The sequence below is a fragment of the Rissa tridactyla genome, chromosome 1, assembly GCF_028500815.1.
Source record: "Rissa tridactyla isolate bRisTri1 chromosome 1, bRisTri1.patW.cur.20221130, whole genome shotgun sequence".
In the NCBI taxonomy this organism is placed as follows: domain Eukaryota; kingdom Metazoa; phylum Chordata; class Aves; order Charadriiformes; family Laridae; genus Rissa; species Rissa tridactyla.
Genome location: NC_071466.1, coordinates 93,732,783 through 93,753,952, shown reverse-complemented (window position 1 = coordinate 93,753,952; position 21,170 = coordinate 93,732,783). Strand labels below are relative to the sequence as shown.

The 21,170-nt window shown below is 37.4% G+C and overlaps 1 protein-coding gene across 10 annotated transcripts in view; it reads left to right on the top strand.

The window, feature by feature from the left end:
* Positions 1–21,170, top strand: part of DMD (dystrophin) — a 1,301,546-nt gene that overhangs the window by 281,930 nt on the left and 998,446 nt on the right. For all 10 annotated transcript variants that reach the window (XM_054189211.1, XM_054189212.1, XM_054189209.1 and 7 more), the window contains exon 2: positions 13,933–13,994. In XM_054189211.1, the coding sequence (XP_054045186.1) occupies positions 13,933–13,994 (62 nt within the window). The remainder of the gene's footprint in view (positions 1–13,932; positions 13,995–21,170) is intronic.

Here is a 21,170-nt window from a genome sequence, read left to right as displayed (position 1 = left end):
TTTGTGTACTCAGTTTACTTTTAAACTATTCTGAAGTTTGACTGCATTTGTTGAATATTCAAATTGGTTGTACTTTAAGATTTTCTAGCACCTGTTAATGCCACAATGTAATAGTCTCAGCTTCTTGGGTGAGATTTTATCAATGGTTTTTTGACATGAATCCTCATTTCCTCTCTCTTTAAGCTATCCATGTATTTTTACATTTGTTTAACATATATTTTGGGTTTCTGCTCTAAAATATTGCTTTTGGCATGTTCCTACCAAGAAGCTGCTGCTTTAAACTGATCACTGGAAAAACTTACTGAATGGGATATAAATGGCATTAGAATTAGGTCCCCTTCTTACTCACATAATTCCAGTTCCTGCAAAACAAAAACCTTCTCAACCTTGTCAAACAAAGGCTGTGTAAAAGAACAAGTTGTTTGTTTGCCACATGGCATTGCCATTCCCATCTCATTTTGCCATTGTTCAATGAAATGCTTATTCTGAACTTACCAGAAGTATGAAAATTCACTAATAAAATACATATACTTTTTCCTTTTAACTTTTAAAATATGTCTTCTAATGCATGTTATAAATTGGAGAAATACAGTTGTCTTGGAAAGCATCCATTAAATCCTAATCTATTTCCAAGTTTGATTTCAAATGTTTAGAACACCTAAGGATTCTCATATGACTTCAGTAGCATTTGTGCATGCTCAGATCTTTTAAATTATAATACATGTCCTTTTTGTAGTGTTTGTATTATTAATTCATTTCTGTTATTACTTTATTCAAAAAATACCTATAGATTTCAATATAGGTATATGCAAAAAAAGCAGTCAAATGAGAACTACTTCCTAGTGGAAATCAGTAGATATCAGATCTATTTCCAGAACTGAAATGTCCGTGATGCACATTTTGAATATTGTGATATAAACATAATGCATGGGGAGACTCTGGGATGCATCATGAAAGAGCAGTTGCCTGGAACATTGCTTCAGGCTGTGAAGGGAGATGTTTTACTGGGGTCTGATAGGACTGGTTTGGGCTCCCGAGGGCAGGGGAAGCAGAGGGCAGTGTCTCTCTTGGCGATGTATTCCTCCTTCCTCCCTTCCCTCCCTCTGCCAGATTGGGTGTTTTCCTGCCTGTACAGCCCTGGATGTTTTCATTTGGTCTTTTGTACAATCCTCCAGGGTAGAAGCCCAAACTGAAGTTCCAGTATCTATTCACTTGTGTTTCTCTATTAGGATGGATGTGATCAAAATACCTATGTGGTTTGATTGAGGTATCTCTAGAAGGCATTAGGCTACAAAGAAAATTACTCTTCTTTATTGTTGCAAAAACATTGGAATAGAATAGCAATATGTTTCTTGAATGTAGTTTATGATGCTGTGAAATGTCATACTTGCCTTGAGTTGTCTAGACTGGAAAAGAACAGCTGTAAAAAGAATGACAAATATATGTTTTTCTCTTTCTGTACTGAATCTATATTAAGGAAATGCAGTTCCTCTCAGTAGACACGATGCATTGGCACTGAATTGAAATCAAAATCAATGTTTAAAATAGGTAACTGTCCTAACATCAATACTAATATTTCTTAATCTTCACTTAATGTTATAGATATGAAATCATTCACTGCAAGCAGCTCTGAATGATGTATGAAATGAAAAATCCCCGATCAATGCACAGAATACATACAGGCAGCAAATGTGTTAGTTATCTAAAATGTTCATGTCTAGTGTAGCCAGAAAAACATAGTTTCAGTTGGGAGGGCACGAGAACTGCATGGATTATAAAAATAAATAGAAAAATAATCTATCCTGCTGTTGCAAATATTTTCGTAACCTCCTCAGGCAATACCCACACAATGAGAAAATGAACAGTACTCATCTTAAATCAAATTTTAACAAGTATTTCACTAGTGCCTCAAATATTCTGAGGTGGGGTAATAATTTCAAGGAGATGTTACAAAATCTAATGATGTTACCTTTCTAAAAATTGCTTCCCGTTTTGCTTTTCCCCCTTCCCCAGCATGGAAAAAGAGCTCAATATATTGATAAGGAAATTATTTTTCTCTTCTTTCTTCCTTGCTATCTCTATGTCCCTGTTCCTTTTATTTTTACCAATTCTTTCTACTCCACCCTTGCAAGATAACTTTTAGATGTTGCACTTTATCATAGAATCATAGAATTGTGTAGGTTGGAAGGGACCTTTCAGATTGTTTAGTGCAACCATCAACGTAACACTGACAAAAACCATCACTGAACCATGTTGTTAAGCACCACCTCCAGGGATGAAGATTCTACCACTTCCCTGGGCAGCCTGTTCCAGTGCTTGATAACCCTTTCAGTGTAAAATTTTTTTGTAATATCTAATCTAAACCTCCCCCGGTACAACTTGAGGCCATTTCCTCTTGTCCTGTCACTTGGGAGACCGACCCCCACCTCGCTACAGCCTCCTTTCAGGCAGTTGTAGAGAGCAATAAGGTGAACTCTGTGTCTAGCCCCAAACTGGGTATTCAGATTTGACAGCTGCCAATGCAGTAATGCCAGGTAGATGGGTTTCAGATAGGATTCCTTACTACTTTTGGTTAGTTCCTTAGACAACTTAAAATCAATTTGAAAAGTATCTGCAGAGTTGTAAATGATACATTTAATAACATGTGGCAAAGTACGTTGTTCCAGTGTTCCTGTAGACATTAAAATGTTCCTAAGTGGAACCTATGTCTGGCTGCTTAAAAAGAAGTGGATCCTGCACCTCCCCCATGTGTCGTAGGCTGACTACTTCTGAACGCAGTACTTGACAGACAGAAATTGGCCCAGAAACCAATGCTATCCACTGTACAATTTGATAGACAAGGATGGTACATCACCTAAAGTCCTTCTCTTGTGTACAGTGTTGTAATTTCTACAGCTTATAATGCCTGATCCATCTAATGATAGTTTTTTCCCCACTGTTTTTCTGGGGAAAAGAGGAGTTGGAACTATTGGTGGATCTGGACACATTGCTCAATTCTAGTTTTAACACACTTTGTCTTAAAAATACTAAAGAGCGCCTTGCATTTTCTTTGTAATGGTGGTCACTGTGTTCAGGATGAAGAGTAAAACTGATTTCTGTTGTGTTCTCCTTTTTCAATATATTAATAACAAAAAGAGTCAACCCTCCCTCCCCCAATATTCTTCCAATTTGAATATTTTTTTCAGTCACTTCCCAACTAAAGATATTCAATGAAAAATTAGAAGCTTCAAAAAGAAGCTGAAGGAAGAACTACTTACAGTCTACAGTAAGCATTGTGGCTGTGTGTGAAGTGTTGCTTATGAACTGTCTAGAAATTTAAGGACTTTTTTTCATTTCAAGAATGCTTTTTATTATAGGGGGTAGGGACACACATTTAACAGTAGCAGTATCCCCGAATGTGGGGTAATACTAGACAAGCACTTTTAGTATACGAATTAATTAAACACTCAGACCCTATCTATCATGTACTCCTGAAAGTTTAAGATTCTTCAATCACTTGTACAATTGAACCACTACAAACAGTATAAAGTACTTGTGAAACTGGAAGGTGAAGGGCCTGGAGAATAAATCTTATGAGGAGCGATTGAAGGAGCTGGGACTGTTTAGTTTGAGGAAGAGGAGGCTGAGGGGACACCTCATCGCTCTCTAAAACTACTTGAAAGGACATTGTAGAGAGGTTGGTGCTGGTCTCTGCTCACAGGTAATTGGCGATAGAACAAGAGGGAATGGCTTCAAGCTGCAGCAGGGTAGGTTTAGGCTGGACATTAGGAAAAAATTCTTCACAGAAAGAGTGGTCAGATGCTGGAATAGGCTGCCCAGGGAGGTGATGGAGTCACCATCCCTGAATGTGTTTAGGAGTCGTTTAGATGTGGTGTTGGGGGATATGGTGTAAGGGAGAACTTTGTAGAGCGGAGTTGGTGGTTGGACTCGATGATCCCAAGGGTCTTTTCCAACCTAAATGATTCTATGATTCTATTCTATTCTAGTCTATTCTATCTATTCTAGCTCCCCCCCACCACCCCCACACACACCTCCAATTGATCAATATCAACAGGTGCTTTATAAATGCTTTATCTTACTCTTTGTCTATCCTTTCTTTTCTCCCCTAGAGAGAGGGAGGTGCTTGGGGATGGTGAGAGGAAACCAAGAGACCTGAGAACACGCAGTCTGTAATAGTTCTTTCTGAACTAAATAAATTATAATTAGACGCATTCATCATTACCTTAGCTACTTCAAATAAGAATAAAAAAGTGTGGAAAACACTGATCACTTACCTTTAATTTATACAGCTGTTCTTAGGGGCATGTTTTCTTTTCTTTCAAAGATTTGCAAACGGTGTAGAATAAGGTGAAGCCTACCTGAGGGCCAGTAGATGTTATCAGCTTTGCTATGACAGTATTGTCCCTTTAAGAACAGGGTGCGTGTATTGTAAACAATTGCATATTAACATCTTGGTCTTATTAATCACAAACTTCTCTCATACATGTCTCAGTGGCAGCTTCTACTAATTAACTCAGACACTAATTGGGTCAGATGAAATAAAGTAGACAGCAGTCACTCAAGCAGACTAGAACAGCCTGTTCTCTAATTGCTTTTGACAGAGGAACAAAAAAAGAACTTGAAATATTGCAGACTAGCTCTAGCCACAATTATGCACTTAGCATGGTTATTTGTGATGAATATTTTAATACAAACTAAAACAAATGTTGGTCTCCACGTATGGTTAACCCATTCTCCTCTGTCTGTGTTTTGCACGTGTGTGACATGAATTTTGGCAGCCTGTGATCATACAGACAATGTAGAGCATTTGTCTGCTTTTTTCCTAGAAGCGCATCAGAAAGCCTGGGAGAAAATACATAGAAGTCAAAGCACTTCCAAGCTTTGCAACTATGTAATCACTAGGTGGCATTTGCTGAAAACAGTACGGCAATTTCATTTTTACATGAGAAGCTTATGTGAAACGTCAGGTACTAGTGTCATATTTTAGACTCTGATTACCTGTTTTAAATCCTGATGCTTCTTTCAGCTTCATTTGTTATTGGTTGACAGTCTATCATTCAGAAAGTTTGTGGGCTCTTATTTTCTCTTTTTGATGTATGCTGCTGTGACTGGCTCATGAATAAACCTTACTATCCTTAGTGCCTTGTCCTTACTGTTTGCATTTGAACATAAATAGAAACCTAGATGGTGAAAATCTCCAGCTAAGGAAAGGTACGGTCAGTCTAACAGTAAGCATTTATGTACTGTTTCTTGAACAAAACAGAAATAATTGTGTATTTTTCATAAAAGTTATAAATATGAGAATTGTGGATAATTTTACCTAGTTACATAATCTTGAATTTTTTATTTTACATAGTTATTATCTGTTATAATAGTACTCCCATGCAGTACCTCCGTTATAGCTTACTCTGAGGTGGCCTGCTGATCAACTAAATGCTGATCTGCCCTCTAAAATTTAAAAAACACAAACTAAAAAAAAAAAAAAATCACCAAAAAAAGCGCACGTCAAGAAACCTACAGGCTCCATGTCCTGGCAAGCAAAGTTTGCTGTTGGCCACAGCTCCTTTATCCCAGTTTTCGTCCTCACAGGGCGTATAAGAACTTTCCTGGTGAAAACCGTAAAGGTTAGGGCCATTTAAAGCTTTTGAAAAACATGTTTCTTATTTTGTGAGGACTTTTTTTGTGACATTGCTGAAATACAGGATCTGCCAGTGCTGCTGTTTTCTGGTATGTAACTTTTCCCGCAACAGTGACAGGAACATTTATAACGCTGGGGTTCACCTCGAGCCAGGGTGGTAACAGCAGCCGAGGTGAGAGCACTCGCTTTCACTTTGAATTAGTTTCAGCAATTCTCGGATCATTGGTACGGAGGACTAACAACGCTTATTACGGGTTGTCACTAAATGCCCTCTGTACACAAAGCAATTTTATTAGTCTTTAACTGATGAGGATTTTCCCGGTGCTGGCTGTATGTTAGGGCTCGCAGAGGGACCGCTGCTGCCACGCTCCCTGCCTGGGCATATCAATCTTCCCTGATGCTGCAGTCCTTCCTCCGCAAGGAGCAGCCTATGAAAATACACGTGTGCTCTGAAAAGGGAAAAAAAAAATAAAAAATTATATATATCTCTGATACTGATTCCTTCTTTCTTCTGCTAACAATTCCTGTTTTCTCTGGGAAGGGACAAAAATGGGTTAAAAGTAAGACCATCTGAAACCAGAGTTAATACAGTCAAGACGTATTTAATCTGTTTATCATGCCTAGTCACTCCTTCAAAGAAGTTAAACCTATTTTTTTTTTTCAAACATCAGCTAGGTTCTACCTTTTTGTCCAAGCCAGACCACTGACCAGAATTGGGCTGAGCAGCAACCGTTGCTTCCTTATTCCAAGCGGAGTGTGATCTCTCTGCTAAAGACCTTACAAGTCGTTAGTTGTCCTTGGGAAATGAGAGTTAAAGTATCTTTCTTCAGCTGGGGTGAAAACTGCAGCTTTGGGCTGTGGAGTATATTTTCCCCAAATATACTCATTTGACATGATGAAGATAGTACCTATGAACTCCTCATACTACTTTTCTTTCTTATTTTGGTAACATTGGTAACCTTCCCCAAATTGTGAATTTTTAATGATTTCAGTATAGTTTATTGCACTAAGCAGACCTACCCTGAAAATGCATTTTGTTACTTTTAACAAAAAAATGCTTTTACATCATCTTTATTAGCATTTTTAAAGGTAGTTGTGTGCACGGGCAACATGATTTCTTTGGTGTCTGACTGCTGAAAAGTTGATAATATGGTTAAATTGTATGATATTCTGCAAGTTCCAGGAAAATGCAGTGGTTTCAGCTGGTATAGCACTTCTAACCATCATGGGGGTTTAAGTGAAGGCAAAGATGTTACCTCATTTTAAACTGTAATATATCATCTACAGTGCTCAGAAAATATTATAATAATGACGGTGTGATGCTAAAATATGCAATGCTATTAATATGTTATTAAGTCTACTTTTCATATGCAGTGTCATTGCATATGACATTGAAAAATCAATAAAAAGGGGGACACTGCTCATATACAGCTGAATATCTAAATGAATAATTATGTATTTCCATGTAAAGATAACTTAAATCATAAGCTGAACTCCTCCCCTTTTGAGCACCAGCTTCTCAGGCAGAGATTTGTTCTTAAATTTTGAGAAATTATTTATTTTTTGCAGAGAAATCTGATGTATTGAAACACTGGGGCTTTTTAAGTTGCCCTTTTTATGAGTGATTTCCCTTTTGGAAAAACTTCCCGGATCCAAACTAATTGCTGGTTAGAAAAGAATAAAAGAAAAACAACAATAAAAGTAAAGCTTGTGTTTGCAAAGCTGTCAATAACTAGGAGACCAGGGTATTTTTGGTAGACTGTGGTTCAAAATTGGTCCAAGTCTGTGTTCTTGAAAGCCCAAAGCAAGTATGGGTCACTAATATTTGAGGCTGGTGTAACACCACACTGTAACACCACATAAGATTGGAGCAGAAATCAGCTGCCGCTCCGTTCCCATGCCCTTAACCGCTGATGACAAGAGATATGAAATGAGGGCCCTCTCCCAAAGAGTACTTACGTCCTATACAAAATCAGAAGGAAGGAAGTCTTTGGAAGTTTTTCAGGGCAGAGAAAAAAAAAATTTTGGGTTTTTTTTTTTTTTTCCTGTTCATTGATGCTTTCTCTACTTTTTTTGCAACCTGTGCAGCTAAGTCATTAGCTACTCCACTTTACTGCCAGCCAGCAAGAAGACAAAGACCAGCCCATGAGGCCCTTCAGGAAGGTTATTGCCTATTAGCAGTTCTGCTTTTTCCTCCTGGGTCAAATCCATAGACATGGAGAAGTATGATCAGTTCCCATAGTGTGTTTGTATGTAGTAGACCAGAGGAAGACTAGGCCAGCTTCTGGGAATTCCATTACAAATGTATGAATTAGAGCTGAATACCCCATGTTGTAAATATTGCTGAATACTCCATTGTTAAAATATTCTGGAAATGTGAACTGAAATTCTGTTTATTTTCTGTATTATTATTATTATTATTATTATTATTATTATTATTATTATTTAAATTCCATTGGAATTGTGCTCCTGCTTTTGTCTTGGGAGTTGTACCTGCTATGATTTATTTAGGGGATATGGCTGAGAAATGGCAGGAGTGTGATGTTTTTAACAAACATGCAGCAAATATGAATTTGTTTAAACCTATATGTACATTTCACAGCTGCCCGTTATTGTTTTAGTGAACATATGTAGCTTGTTTGCATTATCCTGATATTTCTGGATGCTAGTCAAATTTTTTGTAGCACATGCTGGGTAGTTTTTCTGTTCAAATCGACTGCTTCCCTGCATGTGATCTTCTAGCTACCAGGTATCACAAACAATGCCTCATCTCTTTTTCTTTCCAGAAATTGTTTGTCTCTGCCTTTTCCCATCCCACTTCTATTTATTCATATGTCTTTTGCCCTTTTTTCCCCCCAAACCAATGGAAATGTGTTTCCCTCCCCTTCTGTCTTCCACGCCACTTCTTCCTCATCTTTTTTCATTGTTGTTGTTGTTGTTTTCTTTTCTTCTTTCTCCTTCTCTTCCAGGCTGGCACTCCATTGTGTTCTCTATCCTTTGTGCCACTCCCGCTCCTTTTCTACCTCATGACTTCCATACCGGTCCTCAAAAGCACTCTGTAGTTTTTCCCTACATAGCTAATTAGGCAAAGTTACGTCAGAAGAATGAGACCTTGTATAAACACTTGTAATGCCTTAAAGAATTAAAAAAAGGAGAAAAGTCATGAAGAAGTTCCCCTTAAACACTTATAATGAGAGAACAATTCCAGCTAACATAATGAAATGAGAAAAATACATGGCTTTCTCAGCTTGAGGCCTGTGGTGTCAGTAGAAATCCTGTAAGTTGCATCTTATAGCCGTTCACTTCCTCTGTCCCCTGAGCAGCAAATGGAATCCCTCTCTCTGAGATCTCGTATTTGAAGGAAGGGATGGGGGGAGTGGAGAGGGAACAGAGTTGAGATTAAGTCTTTTTGGTATAGTAGTATCCCTGTTCCTTTCCTTAATTTGCCTTGAATTTTACCAAATGTCCTCAGAAAATGTTGAAATACGATTTCTCAGAGGACTGAGTTGTACTTGGTTTTTGTATTAATGAGGGTTTTCTGGATGCTGAATTCTCTCATTTCTGTCGAGCTTTTGAATAGGTTCATCAGTGTTTTGAGAAGGCTGAGATACTCTGATTATGATGATTTGACTCAGGTTCCACCGTAAAGTCTCAAGGGGTAGCACAGGGAGCAGGGAGTCTTAACAGTATTCAGATAAAGTCAACACACTGCTCATCAGTATATTTATAGATGATGGACAAAGGATTGCATGCTACATATTACCTTACATAAGCAATAGACTTAAAATCATTGGCTCTCTGTCAAAGCAATCTATTGTATTTCCTGTCAGCTTGTGAATGTCTTGGATGACCTCAATGACTGAAAATCAAAGCTAGTCCACTCAAATATCATTCAGTCATTGTATTGCATTGATTTCTTCTTCCCCCCTCAGGTAAGCAAGAATGGGAAGGGAACATTTCTCAGCAGTTGTAGTTACTGACAGAGCAGTGTAACAATGTGCTGGAAATCTCTAAGAATAGTGAGCCGATGGAGCCAGAGTATCAATAATGTGACTATCTGTGGCCTCTTTTGTTCCTGGTGTTCCCACCATTGCTGGTACTCACTCCCACTCACTGAAGCAAATGCTGGCCTTTTCTAAATCTGCATTGTTTGGCTGCTAGAAAATCAAATAGCAATTTTGATGTGTTTATTCTCTAAAGTGCAGTGTTCCCATGAACCTGCAGTTGCCATGAATGAAGGAATTGACAGCTGTCTTAATACCATTGTTTCAAAGTTCCCAGCTAGTATAGGGGATTTTTTTTTTCCTTTTTTTGGCTTTTGTCTTCTTTTTTTCACCCCCCGATAGTTCGCGGTAGACAAAACATAGCTATTCAATTATTGTTTAACCCAGCTCAAGGCAACACTGTGTAACAGAGTAAGACAAGTTTCCTTTATTCCCGTGTTCCAACCTGTGATGGAACTCCTTTCTGAAGACTGCGTAAAATCTTCTATTACACAACCAAGGTTCCTGTCACTGTCTGTCTTTGCAGTACTTCAAATATTCTACACATATTATGTAATGTCTTTATTGACACCTTAAAGACAATGATTCGTTTGTTTGTTTGAAATTAAAGCTTGGATATGGCTCATTTCCCATACCCATAAAGTGCCAGTGTACTTTTGTTGAAAGTCTTCTAATTTTCAAAAATGGGCTGTACTTGCTCTTGAGGAGAGTTTCCTAGGCTACTTGCATTGGAAACCACCACCCACGTCTGTGGAAGGCAGAATGCAGATGGTAGGAAAGATGCAGTCTTGATGTTGCAGTCTATAAGCGGAGAGGCTGTGGAGTCTCTATCCTCAGAGATATTCAAAACCAGACTTGACATGGGCTCAGGCAAGCATCTCGAGGTAGCTCTGCTTGAGCAGGGGGTTGAACAAGATGACCTCCAGAGGTCCTTCCAACTTCAACCATCCTGTGTGAAAGCATTATTTATTCAGGTGTGTCAAGGGTAAGAGAGGCTGAAGATCCTCTAGAAAAATAGGGAAGGATGCCCCAAAGAGTGGAAGCTTCCTTCCCCCCACTCCATTTTTATTGTGGGAGAGTGGTTTATATCATACAAATGAAATGACGTAATGACATCTATACTGTATGTTTCTGAACTTAAATTCATTTAAAATCTGCTTTGTATTTGTCGGCTTACATTGCTTAAAAGTATTGCTTTTTTATGACTTGTTAACACTTCTGTATGCTTTCAGAATATTATTTAGAGTATATCAAATATAAAAGATTTTTTTTCCTGTTGCCAGTTTTTATTTAATATATTTGGTGGTATTTGTGGGGGTGGTGGTGTTGGAAAAATAGGTATAATAATGTGTAGTTTACTAAGAGAGGACAACATAATGCTTTTTTCTGGTGGAAAACAGAAGGGAATTTCATTTGGGCAGTAGGTTGCAAACATGAACTACTTTATTGAGTATCTAGGAAAGTTGTCTGGTAACCACTTGCCATTAATAATAGCATCTTTGTTCTGTTGAATCCTGATTGCAAGTTCCTAAGCATTCTTCAGTGTCCCACTTGTCTCTATTAGCCTTGCCACCTGATTAAATCTTAGATCTGTCCTTTATCAGATGATTAGCTCCATTAATACTGCACTTTCTTTCCTGGCCATAATTTCTTATGAGCTCTAGCCGGGAGTAATACATTTAAAGTCAAATGTGCAGTTAGCTAATTCAAGAGGTTTGCATTCGTAGTTGCAAAGCTGGATGCTTATCCTACCGGAAATATATCAGAACTGTAAGTGCCATTTGTGAATGTGTTCTAGTTAAAACAAGGTCTATTCAGTGGTACTAGAGGCTCTAGTGCATGAAAATCAGATAAATCTCACAGGTCGGTATCTTTTTTTTTTTTCTGGAAGGCTTTCTATAGACCTCAGTGTGTTCATTATCTGAGTTGATAACCTACAGAAAGGAGGTTAAGCCTGTTCCACTCAATGTCCGGCATTTTGAGAAAAGCACGTTTTTGCTGTGGAAAGTTGATCAACATCATTACTGTGATAAAGCAATTGAGGATCCGTGCAGTATTTCATGTTTAGGTTTAACCTGGAGAGAGACAATATGCTATTCTGCAATTCTTCCAGCTTGAAAGAAAAGACGTAAACATACTATATTACTTTTGAACAGCCAAAGGAATTACCTGCCTGGCCATTTGATTATTCTTATTGCCTCACAGTAAAAACACCTGCAAGGGCATTCATCGGCTCGCTGCTGAAGGATCTGGTATAAACGCAGCATTATGAAAGTGGCAGCTGAGCGTTCTTGGCATGTTTCTACAGCAGCCAGACAAATGTCATTCAGCTTTCCACATCTAGCATTCAATCCGTAAATCTGGGTTAGGAGAACATCTTTTTTTTTTTTAAAAAAAGTAATCATGCTTACTGTGGGGAAATCATGCCGTGCATTACCAAAAGATTAGTTGTTTTTTAGATTAGGAGGCTGCCACTAACAGATTGCTGTGATATAAACTTGTCAGAGCAAACATCTAGAGATAAAAGTGCTTGAAATGATCTCTACATAAAGATAACAGCAGTGGAATAGATTTGTGTTTGCAAAGGTGGCAGAGCATTGCCTGAACTTTGAATAAGTTTCAAACATTTAAATTGTATGTTTAACTCTCATTTTCCTCAGGAGACCCTGGCTTTTTGTTAGCTCAATGGACATGAATTAATTGGTGACTAGCAGTTAAATCTCTGGCATATGTCTTTATGGGGGAAAAAAATAAATCAAAAAACAGGCTGTTACTGAATATTCTATTACAGAAGCCTGGGGTGGAAAACAGAAAGTTCGAACAGTTTGAGAGAAGCATTTTTGCCTCTTTCTTTTTCCCTGCTAAATCCCACATACTCTTCTACTCCATTTTAAGGTTGCATGTGGTTATCAGAGATAATGAAACAGAAATAGCTATTTATATGTAGCATTTTATGTGAAGTTGCTGAAGAAGTTTGCAACACAACATCAGATTGAAAATGTATCTTCCACCAACAATATGCATTCTCCTCCCATCTTCTGTGTATTGCACATGGCTGGACTAAGTCAAAACTCATAAAATAAACAGCTTATTAACAGTCAACAAAGAGGGAAGTGATGCTTGTGAGGAAAAATATTTTTTTTAACAGATTTAGTATCATTTGTTACCAAAAGCATGCATCTCCTCCACATGCTGTTGCTTTTTGCTTACTCTCTAACTATTCAAATATCACTTTCAGCCAAGGGATGAAGCAAGCAGCATTATTTGGGATAGGCAGTGGGAGAGCTCTAGAAAGTTTATTGTAGCAAATATTCATATATTAGTGGCAGAATGCATATAAGGCTTGACTTCTATGGCATGTTTCAAGTTGCTTTGTCAGTCTTTTCACTCATGATCATCTGAAAGCAATTAGAATACACACCTTCCTCTATGCAGAAGTTTTTTACAATGAAATGGTAGCTTTACAAAATCTAGTATTACTTTTTCGTGAGTGTATTGTATTGCTGTGAATGGAAAACGTTCTTGTGAAAAGGCACTTTTAAAGTGCGATTAAGATGAGCTTTTAAGAACAAGAGATATATTTGTATCAAAAAGATTTGCCTTGTCTTGTCTCCTTGGAGGGGTGGAGGGAGGGAAAGCAAAGTACATTATTAATGATGTGCATTTCTCATGTAACTCATCGATACCTGCCTTTCAAATTCAGCTGAATCCATTAACATTATTAATTGCTGAACATTTCAGATGGGAATTTAATATTCCTTTTTATTTAAGAAATGTAGCAAATTTTACTTCAAAAGACAGCATTGAGTGAGCTTTAATTTAGTATAAGCATTGTGCAGCCTTGTGCAGCCTTTTCCACATATGCCCTGTAATTCTAGTTTGGTTTGACTTTGTCAGACAGAGAGGTCTGCCCTTCTGTATTATTTCAGAGATGATGCCTAATAGATCTTTTTAAGCAAATGCTTATTAGGTTCTAATTTGAAGGCACCTTTCTCTTCTCACCTACATAAAATACATAAGAGTTGTACCTTTATGTGTAAGATACCTTTAAGATACCACAGATTGGGTGAGATGAGCTAGGAATATAGATAATGACTGCGAAGGGTGCCTGTAGGCTTTCAAAAATATATTGATGTAATTGTCAAGGGCAGAATACATCCAAATATGTGCCCTGAATGCATTTGAATGATTAGTAGTAGCTTTACTACAAACCAAGACTGAAACTTTAATCAATAATACTGTATTATTCGTTGAATAATTCTAATGAAGTACTTTACTTTTCTCTGGCAGATGAACGGGAAGATGTTCAAAAGAAAACATTCACAAAATGGATAAATGCACAGTTTGCTAAGGTAATTAAATATTTTTATTTATTTATAAACCAAAATATGTCTTTTTTTTTTTCCCCAAAAAAACCCTCTGATATTCCTCCACTGAGGCTTAATTTTCAACGTAACAGTTACAGGTTTCAGGTATTGCTGAATGCAGTTGACTGATTTGTTAGAAAACATGTCTAAGTTTTATTCCCTTGATTTCAGTAGGGGTTGAAATGTAAAAGCCATCCTCTTCTTCGATTTACTTTGCCTTTTCTCAAATCAGTGACGCAGATGTATTACTGTGTGTTGGACTCCTTTGTGATGTTCCTAATATACAGCGGAGTTCCTTCAATTGGCCTTGTCTTTTCTTGTTTGTAATTACAATTACAAATCTAACAAAACCAGATGAACTGGAGAGGAGCAAGGTCAAAGGTAAGAGGTGTGATCCAGTCAGCAAATTATGAAAGTCAATTGTAATAAGTTTTGAAATAGTTATCTTTGTGAACTCTCAGAGAATGATAAAGATCCCCAGTGTGCTGGAAAAAAGAGCAAATACCTAATTTACTTAAAGAAGCCCCCGCCTGGCAGTATATAATAATTTTTTCTTTAATACACAGGGTTTGATTAAACATTTTGAAATTCCTGGAGGATAATTACTGAACTGTATTTGCCAGTAATAAACTAAATCAATCCCATAATCTGTCATTTTATCTGCTAGGGAATAACTGGCAATAGACAGCAACGAAATAGCAGGTGTGATATGTCTTCTATTTAGTCTGGTTTTTGATTGTGTCCCATCTGATTGTCCTCATTAAAAAAAGAGGAGTAAGATAATCTGAATATGACCACCATAATATTGAAAAACATGCTCAGGAATGGTTCAGTCAAACAGGGAGTCCCACAGGACTTTTCCATGGTCTGGAGCATTTTCTAATAGTGATTCAAATGATTTAGACAGCACATATTTTTGCTCATCATCTTCACAGCAGAGATATCCAGCAGTCTGGAGAACTGGATCAGGCTTAAATACAGTCTTGAACAAATGGTCTCAAATTGATCGATGAATTACAAGACAAGTGTGAAGTGCTATATTTAGGACAGAAGTAAAATGTATGCGTACGGAAGGGGGGATGACTGGGCTGGCAAATAAAGCAAAGAAAAGCTCCGAGAAGCGTGGTGAATCAGAAACAAAGTGAGTCAGCAACATGGTACTATTAAAAGAAAAAAGGCAAATTTATTATGCCTCTGATAATGGAAATGCCTGACAGAAGGTGAAAGATATAATTGCTTTATTTTACTTGGCAATAGTGAGATTTTAGCTGTAATAATTTACTGTCTTGGTGTTCCATATATGAAGAAGTGGCCCCAGCAGCAGCCGTCTAATTTGAAATGTAGTGCCAGTTAGGCCTTGTTATGGTCACAGATAGGGTTACAGAAAACTAAGAGTAACTGTTGCTTCTGTATCTAAAGAAAATGTCATGTTCCTAAAGCATTGCTTTCTCAGAAAAAAGTTGTTTTATAGAATAGTAAAGCTTGCAATTACTGAGGAAACTTGGAACAGGTCTGCAGAAGAACAAGAAGAACTATGAGGGGTTTAGAAAATACGATCTAGGAGCAGATGTTTATAATGATAGGTTTGACTCAGTCGTCTGAATGATCTAGATGTCCTTCCTCCAGTTCCAGTTCAATGGAGTGTACTTTAATGGTATTTTAGCTACCTTTTACTTCAGTTCTACAAATAGTATTTTTAGTTGTATGTGAGCATACATTCATAAACATACCGGACAAGTACTGATCTCCCTCTACTTCATTTGGATTCTGAGGAAAACCTCCTAAACACTATGGATCAAGTTTTTCTTTGCCTAGTGTGTCACCTGTTTTTGATCAGGGTCTTTTTATTTCAATAATCAATCTACAAAAAAACCCCTTGATCTTTAAATCTTGGACAAATTACTCTCATCCTGCAAAATTGTTATGCGAAACACCAAAATAGTTGGTCGGAAATGGGAAATCACATATGTCTGGTAAGCTTAGTAATATCTGCTGGCTGCCTGTGTGGTACACCTGCAGAAAGCATACTTTGCTCCTCAGTGCAGTCACATACCGTGAAAGCTTTATTTCTGTCTATGGTTTTCAGGGCAGAAATACAGGAGGCTGTGCTTGTATTGAGCTGTAACATGAGCAGTCATAGTTAATAGCTGTGTGCTGTCCTGGGACTGTGTTTCTCCCTCTTCTAAAGACCAAGACGTTTTGGGAGAGGTGGTCCTCAAAACATGAAAGTGGATGTCCATGAGAAATCTACAGCTTATCTCCTTTCTTCTCCTGACTTGTTTTCAGTGGTTCAAACCCATCTCTGTTTCTAGCTGTGGAATTGATTTCAGTTAACGGGCTACTCCTGGTTAGTGGCTTCTTATAATTGTTAGCTTTGTAAAAGTGTTAAATAAATGACTTTCATTGTAGAATTGGTTTGTATGCAGTCCTATGTGGTCCTAGAAGTGCTGTCTCCAGCAGATTAGCCTACAGGGTCAGAATTTCTCATTTCTGTTATTTGTGAGTAGTGGAATCCAGATCATTAATTAACTGTAAAATACTTAGGGTTGAATAAAATTGTTTTATATAATTCCCACTCATCCACCACCCTCCATTGGTAAAAAAAACAAAACCCTACTTACGCAGTCAAAGTAAAATCTTAGTTCTAAATGTTTTCCGTCTGTGATGTGCAGAACCTAGAAATCTCTGGAGTGCTACCAAGAAGTCTATGAAAGGGTATCTAGGGAAAGCTACCAGAACTGTCAGCAAGATTGCAATTGCTATGGGTAAGGCCATGTCTCCCTCCAAACTTTTCTGGGCAGGTTGAGTGGGGTGCTTTAAATGGAAAAACTGGGGAAAATGTATTTGCAGGTCTCTCTTACAGCTTCTCAAAACAGGTTTCTTTCTAATTCCTACTCCTTTTACTAGCCAGAAAATGGATTATGCAGAAAATTCGTGCTTTAAAGATTACAGTATATGACTCATCTATAAGCAATTCATCATTTTTTCAGTAAGATAGGCCAAAAGTCGGATTTTAATGTTTATGAGATAAAACACTTCACAAATTAAAAGTATAAGAGAAAGGTGAAAATGTAATCCAAGAGACCTGTATGTTTTCCCCCTTCTAATCAGAGACATTATGTATGATTTTCTTTAGTGAAACCTTCTTGGTTTACCATCTAAATGGCATACAGTAAGTTGAAACTCTTTAAGCAACTTTAAAAATGTGGAGCATATTACTTTAATATAATTTTATTCAGAGAGAGCTTTTCTTTGTCCTCAGAAGAAGTTTATTTATAAAATAATGAAGTTCTGCAGGTTGTACGTAATGATAGCAAAGGAACATGTTGTAACCTAGTTTTTAATAATAGAACTGTAATTAGAGCTCTCACAAGAGATATATCTAGTCCTGGGTATGATAGCTTTTGCTCAGATCTCCACTTTTTAAATTTGAAATAACTGAAATCTTTGTTTATATATGAAACACACAATCTTAACTATGTATTTTGCGAGAATGCAAATATATCACAAGCCCTCAAGTGTAGCAGCTCTCTGCTGGAACATTGAAACAGACAGAACAGTTACGTTAACAAAGCCTGTACCCCATTTTAAATGAGCTTCTGTTGCCTCACTGGTTAAACATTTGTAGTTGTTCATTGCATAATAGGCTTCAAAATAGAAAGCATTACTGAAGATGGATATGCTCTTTACTTGCATGTAGGAAAGAGCTTGTAAATGGCAATTAACTTTAAACTGAAAACCTGAAAATTCCAGCACCAAAAAACTCCACCCCATCCTAAAAAGGAAAGAGCGTACCCTATGACTGAAGAAATATTGGCAATGAATTTTGTTCCCTCATTATGGAGAAGGTGTCTCAAAGTACTGACAATTTTAATGTCAGCAATAAAAATATCTGTTGTGAGTACAGAGAAGGCAAGCACCTAATCATTGTAAGCTTTGGCAACTTGAATTTCAGGTTATACCCTTATGTCTAACTTGAGGTCAACAGCTTAACCTCTAAGTGGGTTCCATAAAAGAATGGCAATTTGTGAAAGAGTTTTCAACATTTTAATCTTCGATATCAAAAAACAGACGTTAATAAAATTGTTTGTAAATTCAGAGGTTTAAATAGCTTGTCCACATTTCTGATAGGGTAGAAAATTCCACTACATAGTCAAAGAAGACATATATGACAGTACACTTTTTCACGTAAACACTGAAATTATTAATCTTCAGCCGGGTAGGAGCAAGAGTCAGAAAATAGAGAATGGTAGACTTTGAGGGGAAGAAAGGGGGATTTTTTTATGCTTTCTCTGCCTTGTGCTTTGTTTTTCCTCCTGTTGTTATTGAAGAAGGCGGAATATGAAAATAAATTTAGGGTTACCCAATATTTCATTACTTAGCTTTATGGAAAAACAAGTAAGTAATCATTTTAATAGAAAATTTAAGTTATGAAAAATGGCATCTTTTTATAGGCAGCTGGAAATATTAGGAGGTGGTTGGTTGTGTGGTGACTGTGGAATTAGATTTCCATTCTTCTTGTGACTGTGTGAAGAAACATAGTAAAGATGCAGCCTGTGCCAAAGAGGGTAAGGTTGAGAGCCTAACTTAAGATATAGGTGGCTAGCAGAATAACAATCAGCAAAACTAAGTACGCTTTTTACTAATGAAGTTGTTTTGAATAGCAGCTAGATCGTTCAGGCAACCGGCATGCGCAGGGAACACAGAAAGGGGCATTGCTTAAAACTTTAGGCAAACTACGCAGCAGTCAAAATAATTTCCTAATCACCCAGTGTTTGTATGTGGCTTCTATGATAGGAGGTGTAGTGACAGGCTCGGTTCTTTCCCTCTTCTTGAGTTCACGGACAACCTGAAGTGACCCTTTCACTTTAGTGGTCTCTTGCAATTGTAGATTAAACGCCTTCTGCATATCAGATAAAAAAAACCTACTGATACAAATGAAATGTTTACTGACCTTCTAAGGAAGTATGTCAAATATTTGAGGTACAGACAGACTGTACTACCATAGGTCTGGCATCTGACAGAAAAATTTGCAGTGCTGATTTTGCTCACGTACTTGCTCAGTTTTCTGTCGTATCATTCACAGTGACTTCAAATTAAAATAAATTTTAAAAGCCACTCATAACAAAGTGAATTCAAATTGTTGTAGACCCTGGGAGGGGAGCAGCCTGGTGAAGCTTTGTAGAGAAGACAATAATAGTTTCATTTGTCAAATTTCTTTAAGATTTAGCCTCTATGGAAATGTGTTAACCACTGTGACTTATTACATCAAACTTCATCAGATCTACCATTTCCTTAGCCATATTTCTGAACTACAATTAATAATCAAGAAAAGGAGCTGGAGGGAGGGGGGTTGGCAACAAATCCCCAAACACAGATTGAAATGTTCAGTATTAGCCCTGTCCATGCTGCTGTCCTGACAACTAACCTATAGGTGAAATGAAGACCGCTGCTTAGATGGGTGAGTGACCAGTAGGAAAATTAGAATTAAATCCTATACTTAGCGGTTCAAATCAGTGGGCTCAAGCTTCACTGATGTCTGCTGGTGTGTGTTATATTTTCTAAAAGCAGAGCAGTAGTTGCATATGCATGCCTACGAGAAGACTAGAAAAGATTCCTAGATGTTTCACATAATAAAAGTAATCAGTAGGGTGTGCTGCTGTTGTAGGATTTCAGTTTTAGAATTGAGTTCTAGAGGGTCCATCAACACTGGCTTTGCAGGAGAAACTTTATAATCACTGTAGACAAGTTCAGAAAAGTTAATTCAGATAGCTGTGGCGCTTTAGCCATTTGCACAGAATTTAGTGCCTGCACAAAAGCCTGTTGGAGAAAAGAGAGTAAATAAAAGATTGCTGAACTCCATGTTGACACAGACCAGCCTGCAGCAGTCGATCAAAAGCATTTGCATCTAGCCCTATATTTTTATAGTATGTCGAACCAGTACCTGACACTGCAGTGCAGATGTATTCTCAAACAGTGTAATTTGTCCAGTCTTTATCACTGTTTTCAGCTGAAAACCAGAAATCAGACTGAGCTCTTCCTACACTATCTGATAACCAAACTATTTTCTGTTAAGGTAGAGTTTAAAAAGGCAAGAGGTAGATGAACATTTTTATTTTTTTTTACCAAATGCAAACTAGACACATTTGCGCGCTTGACTGACTTGAGTCATTCTCAATTACACATTCTTTTAAATTAAGAGGTAAAAAGAGTTACTGGTAAATTCACCTAAAAAGAGTAATTGTAAAGTAGATGACGGTTGAATGGTCACCCTGCTCCAAGCCCTGAGGAATAGTACCCCGGAGCAACCAACACTCACTAGTAGTTGCATCTACCAGGTCATGAAGTAGCATGTCTTGTAATTTTACTGCCGAGACTGCATATTCACACTATGGCTTGTTTCAAAAGCTTCTGATTTTGTGCTCATATCCGCGCCCTTATTTGGGTCAGTAGAGTTATGCAAAATTTCACAAAAAAAAAGTTGTGCTCTATTCATCTAAGGAACACTAATTTGGAGACATGTAAGAACATTGACTCCAGGACAAAAAAAAAGATGGATTGTGAATAAAATTTTGAAATTGTGTCTGTGGTAAAACCCTGATCAAATCTTTAATGGCTGCATATTAAAACTCAATATGGTAGATACCAGATCAATTAATTAACTAAACATTGATAATACCTTTGGAGCATCATCAGAATTTATTTTTTCCTTCTGAAAGAAAACTTTCAGAAAATCACACAGATATAAAATTGTATCATTTGTGATAAATGTGAAAAAAAGAATAGCTGGTATTATTTGATGTTGGTAAGGCACGATGATTGATATTCATCCCTCCTAAATACCTAATTAATCTGTTCTGTGTCTCTGTTGCCAGCCTTTTTAAGTGCTACAGTGAAAGTGATGAGAAAGAGCAGTTTACTAATGTGGGAGCCAAATGACTTTTCTCTGCTACAGTGTGGCAAATAACCAGAACTCTCATTGAAGATTAATAGTGCTTAACTTTGCTTTCCAGCCCCGTGTGATCAAGACTACCCTTGGGATACATACTGTTTTAAAATACCAGGCTTTCTTATGCCAATAACTTTTTTATAATACGTCTTGCAAGAGCACACCAAAGGCCCATCATGCCTATTCTGTATTATCAAAGCAAAAGCTTTTCA